General features: G+C 39.9%; 1 protein-coding gene across 4 annotated transcripts in view; it reads right to left on the bottom strand.

Moving 5' to 3' along the window:
- si:ch211-267e7.3 (ADAMTS-like protein 2) overlaps positions 1-11,490 on the bottom strand; it is a 28,133-nt gene extending 16,643 nt beyond the window's left edge. For 3 of the 4 annotated variants that reach the window (XM_046051702.1, XM_046051701.1, XM_046051700.1), the window contains exons 1-6: positions 11,359-11,490; positions 6,776-6,865; positions 6,540-6,643; positions 757-832; positions 557-659; positions 14-159 (exon numbers count right to left, since the gene is read on the bottom strand). In XM_046051702.1, coding sequence (XP_045907658.1) covers positions 14-159; positions 557-659; positions 757-832; positions 6,540-6,643; positions 6,776-6,865; positions 11,359-11,451 — 612 coding nt within the window. In that variant the 5' untranslated portion in view covers positions 11,452-11,490. Of the gene's footprint in view, positions 1-13; positions 160-556; positions 660-756; positions 833-6,539; positions 6,644-6,775; positions 6,866-11,358 lie in introns of those variants that run through there. The other variant, XM_046051703.1, reaches the window with a different exon arrangement.
- Between the last annotated feature and the right edge of the window lie 3,435 nt (positions 11,491-14,925).

A 14,925-nucleotide genomic window follows, 5' to 3' on the forward strand; every position in this document is an offset into this window, starting at 1 on the left:
GGGGGGGAATTACCTGACATATTCCCTCTATACAGACTCCATGGTATTTGGTATCGTGGCAGAAGGTGCCGTCGTGGGCGGGAACTAGCAGCTGCCGCTCACCACTGATGGTTGTGCACTGCAGGTCACATGGCTTACTGGAGATGCTGATGTAATCAGCTACACAGGAAATTACATATTTAAACAGATATTTACTTTACTGACATCACAACATAGGATTTATGTGCAACGAAAGTCTACGTAATTCAATTAGTGACATGTGGTTCTCGTTTGGTATTGCACAAATGCAAAGAAGCCTAGCGCAGCTTTAACTGAAGCTGTCAGATGAGTAAATTCAATCTTTCACATTTGCTGGACCTCGTAGGACTTAAATACTCCATTCAAGCAGTCACACTCAATGATTATTCAGCAATAATTTACTTTCATTTATTCAAGAAACTACGACATGCAAGTTGTGAACATTAATATGCAGTATAGACGGCTACTTAGAAGAGAGAGGTAATACCGAGGATTGATTCCCTGAATGCACAAACAGGCAGACAGACAGATTTTATACCTGGGTACAGAGGTATCCACTGGTAGTATCTTCTTCCAAAGGCTTTAGAATTGAATTGGGAACACTGGTGCTGTTTGAAGCTAACACTGGGGCTGGGACAGGGCTGGAAAACACACACACACACAAAAGAGTTTAACTTTTGTTCTAATTTCTTTCTAGTTAACATCTGCGTTCGAAGGTTAAAGGCTCAACATCAATACCTGGTTTGGACAGAGCTGGTACTGTTTAGGAGAGCCAACACAATATGAGCTGTTTATGTTCTGAGTGGTGGACAGCCTGAGAAGGAGACAGGATATGATTAATGTACTGTATTACATGGACTGCACACAAGATGCATAGAATAAAACAGTATATCTACATGTACACGGAAATCTTATATTGAAAAAGGAATGGTTTTGCTGTAATTGAAATAGAAATTGTGATGACCTCATGTAACCTTTAGTCCACGAGAAGCTTTAGCAAGCTGTAAATGTCAAGACATTTTTGTGATTGGTTTCATTATTAGCCAACTAGCTGCAGGCTCTATGTTTCACCACAGCAGTGGCTGTGATGGTGGCTGATTCGAACGGCTGTAAGGCAAAATGCAGATGCTTCAGTGCAGCACATGATGGCTCACTGAATGGTATGATCAGTATGAAAATGGCCGTCCCAGTCAACAGATCGCAACCCAGCTGAACACCTGTGGGTTAGACAGCACTACAATCTTTGAGAAGGAACTTATATAATGGGTTTATACTGGGTTTTCCTTAATCACCTGTCTATTTGTGTCTCATGGATGAAATATTATGAACAAAATATCTCGTAATGATAGTCAGGAATCAAAGCACAGGTACAAATTAAACTTAAAGGCTGAGCATGTGGGCTGACAGCTGAAGAGCCAGTGTGTGTTTGAAAATGAATGAAACAGGAAGAAATGTTACGCTCCACAAACTTCTTTTTCCAAAACCTTTCCTCTGGTATACAGTCTTACATCCCATCATCTCACCCACTCCTATTTGTGGAATAAACATTGATTCACTGACATTTAGCGCTCATAATGAAAAGTGACTTTCTGTAATGAGTAGCTAGAGCAGCTGCCACTGTGACCAAACAGTCCTTATATACACATCTCAGACACTTGGCACAAATTCACACACATTCAAAGTGCTTCATACTGACTAATGCTAATGTTATCCCCATTACTGTCTCGCATTGTATACATGGACTACTAAATAACGCAAAATTTATTACCATTACTTGCTCATTTGTTTTGCCATTTCACTCCTAAACTCCATCTTCTTTTTGTTGTGGTGAACGTTGCCCAACTTTAGAGAGCACTGTGAGACGCTCTTCTTTCCATTAAGGCTGCTTTTTAACCATTTTTTCAGCGGCTCCTTTTGCTTAATGTAAAATAAAGAGGTATACAGTAAATACTGTCTAAATCAATCAGTACACAATATTAGTTTTTTTTTTTATTTCCCTCAATACTCCACTGCTCCAATGTACACACCAACACTGGGTTGAACTTACTTAAAGCTGCACAGATCTATATTTGTACATTAAATTGATAATGTGTCACTCTTTCCCCTCAGCTTTTTTTTTTTTTGTCTCTTTCAGCGTATTGTTTTGGCTTTAGCTTTTCAATTTAGTTTGGAGTGAGATTTGGTGTTAGTGAGTAGGTGCATCAGGGCGGTCAGTCCTCAGGAACTTTGTTTAAAAGGTTCAGCAGCCAAATACACAATTTTAAAGCACATACAGGGTTATTAAAAATGGGACTCTCAGTAGAATCTGGAAGGTTCAGTGTGTGAGGATTTATTGACAGAAATGCATTATAATATCCATAACTATGTTTTCAGTGGTGTATAAAGACCTTACATAATGAACTGTTGCGTTTTATTATACTAGAATGAGACATTTCTATCTACATACACCGCGGGGCCTCTTATATGGACATCGCCTTGTTTCTACAGTAGTAGTAGTAGTATTAGTCATAGTAGATGTAGTCGTAGTAGTATTAGTATTAGTCATAGTAGTGGTAGTAGTATAGTAGTCGTCTGGTTTATTAGAAGTAAGATGAGAAGTGAAATTTGGACAAATGGAGGACCAAACGTATTATTTAGCACAAGAGACGACAGAGCGTGTCGGCCACCGTAGCTTCACCTGCTCGCTTACAAAGGGAAGGGTGAGCGGTGACTGATGGTGCATTCATGTGGTGTCGGAATAATCAGAATCTATTTTTCCTCCTCAAATGTTTATTTTAAAAAGAGAATTAAAGTCTACATGGGACATAAAGTATACAGTATTGATTTCTGCAAAATCACATATATACATATTTTTAGTATACACAAGTGTGTATAATTTGTTTTCAGTCCATGTCTGCATGTTGTTCATATGCAAATGTAAATGTCTTTCTAGTCTTTGCGACTCCCACACAAAGTGCTGTTACACTACATCGCACTCACCATTCACACACTGAGCCTAAGTGCTCAAACAGAAACTAACATTCATACACTTTTTGGGGTTCAGTATCTTGCCCAAGGACACTTCGACACGCAGCCTGGAGGAGCCGGGGATTGAACCGCCGACCTTCCGATTAACAGCACAAGAACACACACTGAAGTCGGAGTCGCAACTCGGGAAGCGGGACCATCGCAACCCTCACCACTAGATTTTTGTTCACATATATTGTTAAAAGTGGCATTTGGTGATTTGATTTTCAAATCTGTAGTACTCACCTCAAGGGCACAACATTGGTTTGAATGGTATAAGATGGCTATCCTGCTTAGTTTAAGAATTCTGCCACAAAAGTTGTAAATCAGATAAAGCTTCTTTCTCTCTGCACGTTTAACCCAGAACCCTACTGAACATCACATGCTGCAGTATTCAATTAGGGATATAAGTTATATTTTGAAGAATAGAACTATGGCACATTATTTTATGGCACTAGCAACTACACTAGTATTTTATGGCCATTTGCAACTTCAATTACAACATATAAGAAATGTTTAAAGAAGTCACACACTGTCATTTGTTTTATCAAGATCTGTTGATGCTTTATTGATGCTTGTATGTTGTTCCTCAAATGTATGTTGCTTTGGATAAAAATGTCTGCCAAATGAGTAAACGTAAGATCACTGTTTATGAAAGTGTTAGCTTCCAGTGTCACCATCTCATTTGACTTAAATTGAATAGCTTGTATAGAAACATAATCCTTCATACCATCATGTATCTATCCTTTTACTTTTACGTTTTAAGATGATAAAAGACATCAATGAATCAGTAACAAACAGAGATCAAGTTATCAAACTTGCTGTTGTTGACAAAGGTTAATTTTAAAATTACTACTACCAAATGGGCGTGTGGCGTCAGAGTGTGAAAAGTGTCAATTGCGCGAGTCTCCCGGTCAATGCGTGAAATTTGGCAGCCCTGATTTTACTGCCCACAAACACTGCTCTCAAGCTCTCAACGAGGCAAACCTGTTTGCAATTTATTGATATTCCCAAAGTTATGGTCTTGAAAACTGTGCTGAATACTCATTTCAGCCAAGTACTCGCTCAACACTACTATCAATCTGTCTATATATACATATATAATAGGTGATATACGGTATGTCTCGTAGATATTGCCTTGAATCATGCATGACAGAATCAAATGAGAAAGAAGAGTTGTCACTATCTGGGTAATTTTACTTTTTTTTTTTTTTTATGTTTTTGATTAACAGAAAAGTCCCAATGTGTTCCAAAATTTCCCAGATGTCCCAGAGAACTGGTTCTGTTCACTTCACACAATTGATTTATTACTGATAAAAGCAAAATAATGTGATGGTATAGGCGTGGTACCATGGGGCCTGATGGATGGTAAAACTTTGTACAGGTCAAAAGTGGACGCTGTGAGGTACTAATTCATGGAAACTGCAGTCACTGCTGCTGTGTTTAGTTTGAAAATAATATCAAGTACATACATTTAGAGGAATGTGATAAACACAAGCTCACTCGTGTATTTTTTTGACAGTAAAAGGAGAAAGAATCTCTAAACCAGCTGATGGCAACACATCTGAAGGGTCTCAGAACTTCACGAGTTTGCAAAATTTTGCAACAACAAGAAACACGTGTCTGCAAAAGCTGTAGCAAGAGAAATCTGTCGAAGAGTTTATGCTTAACATGATTGTAATTTTGTGTGTGTGTTTTGGGGAGGACCTACAGAACTCCAACATGGAGTTAATGCATCTGTCTTTCATTACCATGTTAACGTCACCCCCACACACCCCTCCTCTGTCTATTTATCTGTGTCGCTCTTTCTTCAGCCCATCCTCCAGCACTTTTTAGACGGTAAAGTAGGAGAGACAGCAGGAAGAGGTGAGTGGGAGGTCACTATGTGAGAGTGTCACATCTAATTGGTAGAAGGAGATGAGTGTAGGACAGGAGAGGAGGGGGGGGGGGCAAAAGGAGGTAAACGGGGCAGGGAGGAGAAGGAGGAGAAGAGTGTGGGGGGGAAGTTGAGGGGGTAAAAAAAATAGAAAGAGGAGTAAAAGGGGCATATGTGAGAGGAAAGCATGGGAAGGAGAGGAACAAAGACAGCATAAAGAAAGGGGGGAGGAGGGGGAAGAAGGGGAGAGACAGAAGGCTGACTGTGAGGGCAGAGAGGCGTTAATCTTGGTTGACAGAAACTTCCGCAAGTCTGACAGGGGGAGGTCAAAGGTAACAAGATGGCTGCAAACACACATTTTCTGTCAACGCTCTGCCTAACTTCCCTCCATGTACAGCCATGTTCACTCTTCCACAGTGTGTTACTGCTGTGTGCATGTGTTTCCTGTGCATACACTGGGTGTAGGACGTGAATGAATCCTTCATACCCACGCTGGTTATTCTTTTTTAGTATTAAATTTGGCCCTAGTTTCCTGCCAGCACAAAGCCAGCATTTCCACAAACTCAAGTGCATTGCAATTGGCCTGAAACATGTTTCCTCATTACATAGGCAGGCTTAACATTACGCTCATCAACTCAACAAAAATGACGTGTAAATTCATATTTTAAAAAAAAGAGGACATGGTCTACAACTGGGGTGATACATATTTTATCTAGAATGATGAATATTTGCATTTTGGGACTTCACAGTGCTTTATTGCTCATAGAAACTAGAGCCCGACTGATATTATCGGCTAATGACATTTAATTGGCATCGGTGTTTATAACAGCTGATATTTGATAAAGAAACAGCATTGCGTAGTTTTCCCACCAGAGGGACCTCTGCAGCTCCCTCTGTTAACAACACTGCTGCCCACCGTAGGTTTAATGTTACTTTATTTGGGTGTTGACAGACGTGATTGCAGATTTATTTCTGAAACAGTGTGGCAGCTCCGTGTTTATACCATGTTTATCTGTGGAGGAGCGCTAACGTTACTGAGCCGTTCAACTACAGTTTCTGACGTATTCTAAATATTTAATGCGAGCCGCCTGTCTGCAGTTATAGTCACCTGTGGCTGTAGTTAAGTTGTTGAGACTGTAATCTATTTTATAAACATAATCCATTAGGGAAATATAGGTACAACAGCCCACATACAGAACAGCTTTCTATATCGGCTGGTTCTAAGTGTAGTTTGGACAGGAAAAGGGTCTGCTATCTAAATAATTTTCAAAATCAAAATATCAGCTCATAAATCAGCCCTTTTTCCACCTTAATATCTGCATCGGCCCCCAAAAACCCATATTGGTCGGGCTCTAATAAACCTCAGCCGCACACCTCTTTGTCCAGTCCTGGCGCTTTTAAAGGAGATGGGTGAAGCTCCTGTGATTGACTGTTATTGCTCCCCCATCTCCACCTGCTGATTCTTCATTCCACCTACTTATAATGATATCAACCTCCAAGCTGTGCCTGGTTTGAGCTACTACAGGCGCTTAAATTAGTTCAGTCACGCGTACTTGCACCCCGAGATTACTTGTGTTTAAGGTTGTTTCCCTAGTGGCTGTCTCTCTCGTCCCCCTCTATACGCGTTTGAATACAATACCTCTGTATGAGACAATGTCTCTCCTGACTCCTCACTCCTCCTCCACAGCTCCTGGAACAAGAGGACCAACTGGACCACTCCCCCCACCACTGAAACACCTCCTCCTAGGAAAATATAAACAGTCAGAGAAAAAAAAAGGATGTAATTTCCACCAGGGAAAGGCTTAACATTTGAAATCGCAGCTTGAGAGTTGTAGTTAGTGATCATACTGGTGCTGAATTTTAACCAGCCAGTACCTTGTTGCTGGTCTGTTTGACATTCTGACTCCCAGAGCTGTGTGATTGTAGATGGATGTTACGCTGCTCCACCCTCCCTTCACTTCTGTCCTGGCAGACAGACACCACATACACAAACACAAACACATACACATGAACATGAAACACATTTACTGCGTGACCTATACTGGGCCGGAAATCTAAATGTAGTTGAACTGACCCTTTAATACACTGGTGAAAGTAACCCTAAGCGTCTTTGTGTTTTCCACTGAACCTGCACACGAGTTAAAATACAGTCTGAGTTTAGGGTTTGAAAAGAACCACGTCTATTTATTTTCAGCATGCTAAGAAGAAAATTTTCAAGTTTTCTGTGAGATAAACTGATAATTAAGTAGCATAGGTGTACTGTTTGACCTGTGTGTAGCTATCCATCAGGTACAAAATTAATGTTGCACTCATGGTCAAACTGTGCCCAACACACTTGGCTGTCAGTTTAATAGGACATTAGGGGCAACGCCCTCCTGGCAGGTCTTCCAGCTTGTGCAGTGAAACCCCAATAAATGGTTCAGAACGCAGCAGCGCGTCTGGTTTTTGATCAGCCCAAAAGGACTCATGTCACTCCATTACTGTGTGACCTCCACCGGCTCCCCGTGGCCTCCAGAATCAGGTTCAAGTCACTAATGCTTGCATACAGAGTGACTACTGGGTCTGCACCCATCTACCTAAACTCCATAATACAAACTTACGTTCCTTCTCGGCCGCTGCGCTCCTCCCTTCACACAAAGCAATCTCTGACTGAAGAACTAACATGTTTTGGGTGGTGGGGGAAACCAGACAGACACGGGGGGAACATGCAAACTCCACACAGAAAGGCCAGGACGACTTGCTGTGAGCCCACAGTGCTATCCACTGGACCACCGTGGCCACATTAGCATTTTTTTGAAGCAAGAAGGTTGATTGGTACTTTCTTGACCTGTTTTTTGTGACTCCGGGTGTGAAAGAAAAAAGCAAAAGCAAGTAAGTGTAGTGTTTGGACACCACTTTTAAGCACAATTAGTGTTAATATGAAATCTAAAATGGACTGATCAACCGCATCAAGCAAGAAGAGGAAGTTTGGTTTTCTTCATACAATAAGAATTTGATTCCTTCAAGTACAGTTTGGTGGTATTTTTTAATCCCTCAACCAACCAACAAACAAACACTGACACACACATGAGGCTCAAAGTCCCACTACTGTGTTGTCTCAACAGGGTCCTAAACAAGCCCACACAGGCTCCTTACTCTGTCAGATTACCCTCTGGCTAATTCACCACATAAACCCACACACTGCTATAGTGTGTGTGTGTGTGTGTGTGTGTGTGTGTGTGTGTGTGTGTGTGTGTGTGTGTGTGTGTGTGTGTGTGTATTTGAGAGCTGATAATAGACCGTAACAGTTGTTTACTATCAAAGCTATCACAATCAAAGTGTTTCTAGGATGACGGTGGGTCAGACACAGCTTTGTGTTTGGTGGGATGACGCACTGCAATGCCAGTGCACTTTCATGGTTCAGTGAATGAAGAAAGGGCTGGAGATCACCTGTGCAAATACAAGTCTGTTGGATTGCAAAAAGCCAGTGTAAAAGAGGTCTGTACAAAAGGAACGTTTACACCTCTTGCCGGGTAAGGTTAGCGGGTTGGATGTGGTATGGCTGAGGAAACTCTCACATGATCACCTGTAAGGTGTATATTACTTTCAATGTAATGTCACTACAGCTGTTGGACAGACTATGCTGAATGTTTATGATAGAAATCAATATAGAATTGATCATTTATTAACAGCGTTGTTTTGTGAGTCCACTTTGACCAATGTTATAAATCCAGTTGTTTATTTTTAAACTGTACTGCTTGGTATGTATCTTGGTCACTACTAAGTCAATTATTTAAACCAAAATTTAAAGGACACTGAAATGTTGTTTGTTTATGTGTTTAAGTTTAAAAAAGATGAAAGTTTTTTTTTTTTTATCTAAAATGTCGGTATAATTTTTAGCCTGAAAGTCCCCATTCTCTCCAGCACGTAAATGTATTTAATTTACGCTAAAGCATGATTGGGCTAGTTTGCTATAGTGTCTCTTCAATATTAGGCTTGAATCAAAAAAGTTTACACATTTAAATATGAATAAACATTATTATATAGTACGTCTGGCCTGTTGCCCGATACACATCTGAAGCCCTTTGCAGTGCACAACCATTAACCTGCAGTAAGTGTGCATGCAGTTGAATTAAGCAATTCATCCCTCCACATCTTCATAGGAAAAATAACAGCCGCTATTTCAAACTAAAGTGATGTTACCACCATAAATTCAAACCTTTAAATAGAAAGCATTACCTCACTGTTGCTATGGTGCATGACGTTTGTGTGTAATAATGTTCAAAGAGTGCTTTAGCACTGTTGGAAGACGATGTCTTTCAATAGCCTTTGCCAAAAAGGGATTATAGATGTCACGGCAGTTGTTGTACGCACTACAAAACTTTCCTTTTTTAACTTTTGCCATCAATTTTATGTGTAGTCAGCTTCACCCACAAAACCCAGAACTCTTTTAAGATCACTACAGTTTGCGTTTTTTCTTTCACTGGCAAGAATGAATGGACTGAATCGCGGTGCTAATCAGAGAAATATGGGGCATTTAATAGGCTATCTCTGGGGCATTAATGTTCAGTCCATTCATGTGCACAGAAACCAAATAGTGTGTATGGTTTAGAAGAAGAGCTGCGAGCGCTGGTGGTTACCACAGCTGCGAAAGAGTCTGCAAACAATTGTTTGCACAGCCTTCGGTAATGCATCTGTTTAGAGTTTCAACCATGAGACCCCAGGACACGCTGATAGGCTGGCTAGCTGCTGGCTGTCACCATGTTGTCTCCTTCACTCAGTCGAACAGTCAGACTGTGTAAGCCTTTCTGTCAGGCTGCAGATCAATCCGTGGTGAAACGGTCAGTCCGTGCTGTCACTTTATGAAGGCAGAGATGTTGTCTATCCTGCGGATAGACCGGAGTCGCATGTTTGCTTCCTAACAGTTAATGTTCATTTAACAGACTCACTTGGCCACATGAAGAAAGACAAATTAAAGGGCTTTGTAGTTTAAAGTATTGCCTTTAGAGGGGATGGAAAGAGGATAAAATCATCGAGTTTTCTAAGTGCGTGTCTGACCATCTAGTTATATTGTTAGATGAAACTTGGTTACCTAAATGTCGGATTTAAGAGTGGACCTCAACAAGTACTGAAAGGAAAGCTTCCCCCCCCAATAATCAGAGAAGGGTCGTTATTCAATAATCAAGCTAGAGTGAAGCATAAGAGAAATATGAAGCTACAAAGTAAAGGGGAGTCCTGATGAGACAAACAAGTATTTACAGACAACATAATGTGAACATTTTAAGTTACACACATAAATTTAGGGCTGTGTAGTTTGAATATTGCCTTTAGAGGCGATTAGCGAGGATTAAATCAACAAAACGGTGAAATTCTGCACGTGGACCAATGCTATGACTGCTCAAACTGCTCATCGAGTTTTGTCAGTGTGTGGCTGACCATCCAGTTATATTGTAATTTGAGTAAGTTACTGTTAAATGTAACTAAGTTACTATATTACCTAAATGTCCCATTTATGAGTAGGGGCTGAACAAGTACAGTAAGGAAAGCTTTTCCTCCAATAATCAAGCTAGAGTGAAGCATTTATTTGTACATATACAGAACAGAAATATAAAGCTAGAGAATTGAAGGGGAGTCCTGGGGAGACAAACACAAGTATTTGTATTACAAGTATTACAACATGGTGTGAAAACTTTGAGTAACACACAGAAATTAACCTGTTAATTCACATCTACCACCATCTTGTCTGACTTATGAACCTTGAATATAGCTTATGCACACATCCAATAGACAAAGTGGTCAAGTTCAACACAAGCTTCTTTTTTTTTAGCTGCACCATCACAAACAAATAGGCAAGCTGAATGGGGGGGAAGCAGTAAGTCAGTCCAAACCAGGAACACCCCCCCTTAGAAAGGAGCCTTTGTCAGTCTGGGTTAAGATTAACCATTTTAACAGGTCACGTTCATTTGATGTGGTTTGTTTCACCAAAGTTAGATAAGTTTCTTTTGGGTGACGCCAATTTAAAATTTACACAAATTATGTCATTTCTCTGCTGCTCTTTTTTGGTCTAATGTAAACAACCGTCGCGTTAATTCGCCAAACTATGAACTTTTCTAGGAGGATCGTGGAACAGTTTTTTTTTGTTTGTTTTTTTGTAACAATCAGCTCACCTTCACAAAACTTTCACAATTAGGCTACACTACGGTTAACTGAAATGGGGAGGGGGGGTTTCAAAGTCCGAACAATTCTTTAAGGACTGCAGTTTAATTCAGTCCTTACTAGTTTAATTTATCGCTGGAAAAATGTCTCCAATAATTAACTTAAGGTGAAATCTAAAGAGTGCCCTTGACGATAAGCAGGGCAGATCAAAGTGACAGACTTTTGAGTACTACTCCGGAGCAAACTACCCCGGTCGTAACGTTTCTGCAAACGGACACAGAGACACGGAGACGTTAACAAACACCGCGAGCTATTTAAGTTACCTTAACGGGCCAGTTGTTCGTTACCGGTAGGACCGCGAGGTGTAGCAGGAGAAAGGAGCAAACCGGGAGAGCTGAGCCTCCGTTGCCGAACATGGTTCATTCATGTCACGGACCGACAACACTTCCCCTCCCCTCTCTCCTCTCCCCTGCTCACTCCTCTGCCTCTGCCCTCCTTCCTCCTCCGATTTCGACCCCCTTTTGATGTCGCCAGTTACGCCTTCTGGTCTCACGCACACACACGCATAGGCCTAACTTTACGCACGTTACGCACGCATTCGTGACATCCATCCAACATGATGTGTGTTTTATTTTAGCAATTTGTTTATTCTGGTCTGTTACAGTTGTATTGGGATTGTGTTTTTTATATATATATTTTAAGTGTTCTGTACGTATTCTGTATAATTTTTCAAGTTTATGTTGTAGATTAGTATGCTGATGGGACATTATACTGTAGGTATATACGGAAGCCCTAAGAGGCCATACATCCATGCATTTATTTATTAAGTTTTCCTGTGATAGGAGTTCGAAATAACCAGTGTTGGGCAAGATACTTCCAAAATGTATAACCTGTAGCCTATGTATAACAAATATATTACTTTTGCACGTAGCTCAACAAAACAACAACATTTGTATTATGCATTATTATTCAGTGTCATTGAGGTAGGTGGATGTGATATATACATTATATACATTATATACAATATGAACAGCTATTAGATTGCTAGTAAGGAGTAAATTATACAGGTGGACGTTAGAGTCACTGAGTTGTTGCAGAGGAACTGTTCCATGTGTCTGGAGTTATTTACCCCTGAGGAATAAGAAATATATTGCAGGGATTTCACTTCAAGATGGAAACTACAGCAAAATTAAAGTTTTTAATCCTTACCTTTATCTGTAACAGAAGTTCCCTTTCTGATGTCTTTCAAATGCTGCTGTTCCTTGGCATTTCATTACTTGTGGAAATTGGCTCCAATGACAAAATAATGTAGTTCTCTTTCAACGTATGAACACAAAATGTAAAACAAAAACTTTTGGTAACTGTTAATATTGACGTTAATATTTTAAAAAGGTAACAGTGATTTATTACAACAAGGATTTACAGGGAAAGTAAGTACATTAAACCAGTCCTCACACCATTTAATAATTAATAATAATTTAATTATCGGGGGGGTATGCGTAGGGTCTGTGCGGATGTCCACGTGCCTCCTGTTTTTTGTGACCTACTGCGCATGTGTGGAACGTGTCCGCCAAGTTGACTGCAGAAAGTAGTATTAACAGAAGTAGTCCGCGTCTGCTCCCGAGTATATAATAGCTGGTGGGTTGCTGATGGGTGAAATAGGATGAATCGTCTCCCCATTAAGAAAGACGCTGTGCACTTTTACTCACAAGGTTCAGCCGCATAACTTCATTGATTATTTAAATCTGCCAACACTCCGACAGGATCGGCCAGGATGAACTGACAGCAGCCTCTTTGATCAAGTACATCGTTAAAGAAAACACATTTAGAATTCTATTCACACATGATCCATGATGATGAAGATACAGAAAGGAAAAAACTGCAAAAATGGCATATTGTTACTATTTTAGCGACCCCCCAAAATTTCACAAATCATGTTTTCAGTGGCGCTCCCGTCTTATTAAGAGGAGCTGAACTCCCCCTGACTCCCCCGTAGTTTGCACCCTGCCTATAAACTCAACTGTGGAATACCTGCGACAGGAAATAAGGTTACTCTGGAAGTCACAGATCACAAATGTTGTTTTCCAGAAATAACCAGATAATTTTCTCGAGATAATGAAACTTTATTTTCCCGATAAAGACATAATGAATTTGAGATCTCGCGAAAACAATAATCAGTCCCTCCAGGATTTCGTAGATTTTGCAATCACAACTATTAACACAATTTCAGTAAAACCACGTGAATTCAGCGCCACTTGCAATTTTGACCAATCAGCGCAACTTTTCTACATATTTGTGTGATACGTCTCACATTTGCCTACAAAAATGACAGCAAAGGACAGTGAAAAACAGGATCCAGATCTTCTCTATTAAAGCGGGGGTAAACTGTTGAAAAAGTGCAATATTGAATGAAAGAAAAGAAATCGTCTATTGACAAACACTTTGCCACCGCAAAAACATACGCGGAGATCACTGTGACATAGGCTGTTGCATCCTGGGCAATTGCAAGCCCTGAAAGAGAAAATACATTAAATGAACTTGTTATCACGGGAAAATGGAGAAAATAAAATATATGAAAGTATGGCATCTTAGGGCTTCCGTAGTTAAAAAATTCCTCATCGCAAATGAAGCTTTTTAAGCCTACGACTAAGATTAAAGAAAAAGTACCTGATTATAATTAAAAATTGTATCTAATCTTAAATTTAATCAGTCTGATTGACTGACCACTTACCCCCAAACGTGTTTTCTGAAGTATGTAGAGATTTTTTCTAGTGTTAAATCGATATGTAGGCTGCATCAATTAAAAAAAACAATCATAACTATTAATATTGACTTTTGACTGTGGACCATTGATAGAGGAGAAGAATTTTCTGAAACCGACTGGAGAGGTGTCCAGTAGCAGCAGTGGATGTCATCCCACGCAACTGGTCAGTCAGTCTGTACTGAAATTTATATGTGCCAAACTGATTTTCAATCACTGCAATCCAAACCTTATCCATAGTTTATATGTCAGAAAATACTTACAGAGCACAATGTTTCATTGAAAATATGGCTAAACATTTTGACTATCGTGTTTATAAACAATGACGCGAGGAGTTGTCATTCGGATACACTGATATATTTACTTTTGAGGGATAGAAAAGGATTTTGAGCACTTACTGTTGTGCAAATGCGAAGGATAATTCAAGAAATGCACCAAAGAGGCTGAGAAAAACTGCAATAATCTATTTCTAACACCTAGAGCTCTGACGTCTTCTAGTGGTAACAATGTAAAACTACATCACAGTAAATACAGGATGACCAGCAGAACCTGAATGAATGAATCTGTGGTGTCCGCCTCTGTCCTCCTTCTCTGCCATGCCTTCTTTTTGAATAGCTATCAGTCTCAAAATGTCTTGCTATGCCTAGTTGTGTTCTCCAGAATTTAGGCTAAACACACTCCTGTTGTGTTTCTCTCTTTCCAGTGCCAGGCACTTCACCAATGGCTTTGCATGGTTTACTTCTTACCTGCTTTCCGGTGGAAGGCTGTTGGAAAATGGATGTGCACAAAGATTATTGTTCTTAATTTTTCATGCACCTCCAACATTGGTTAACAGTAACTTAGTACATTTACTCAAATACTGTAGGCTGCAAATTATAGGTATTTGTACTTTACTCGAGTACTTTCTTTTCGTGCCACTTTCCACTTCTACTCCACCACATCGCAGAGGAAGATATTGTGCTTTTTACTAACACTACATTTATGTGACAGCTTAAGTTATTTTGCAAAATGAGATTTTACACACAAAAATTATTATGTTTTGTTATAAATTGAACTCCAACAGTTGATACAATGGTACAAAACAAGCTTTGTGAAGGTGTTACTTTGGGCTCTGGACAACTGTGACCAC

This window comes from Micropterus dolomieu, linkage group LG06 (genome assembly GCF_021292245.1).
Source record: "Micropterus dolomieu isolate WLL.071019.BEF.003 ecotype Adirondacks linkage group LG06, ASM2129224v1, whole genome shotgun sequence".
Classification (NCBI taxonomy): Eukaryota; Metazoa; Chordata; class Actinopteri; order Centrarchiformes; family Centrarchidae; genus Micropterus; species Micropterus dolomieu.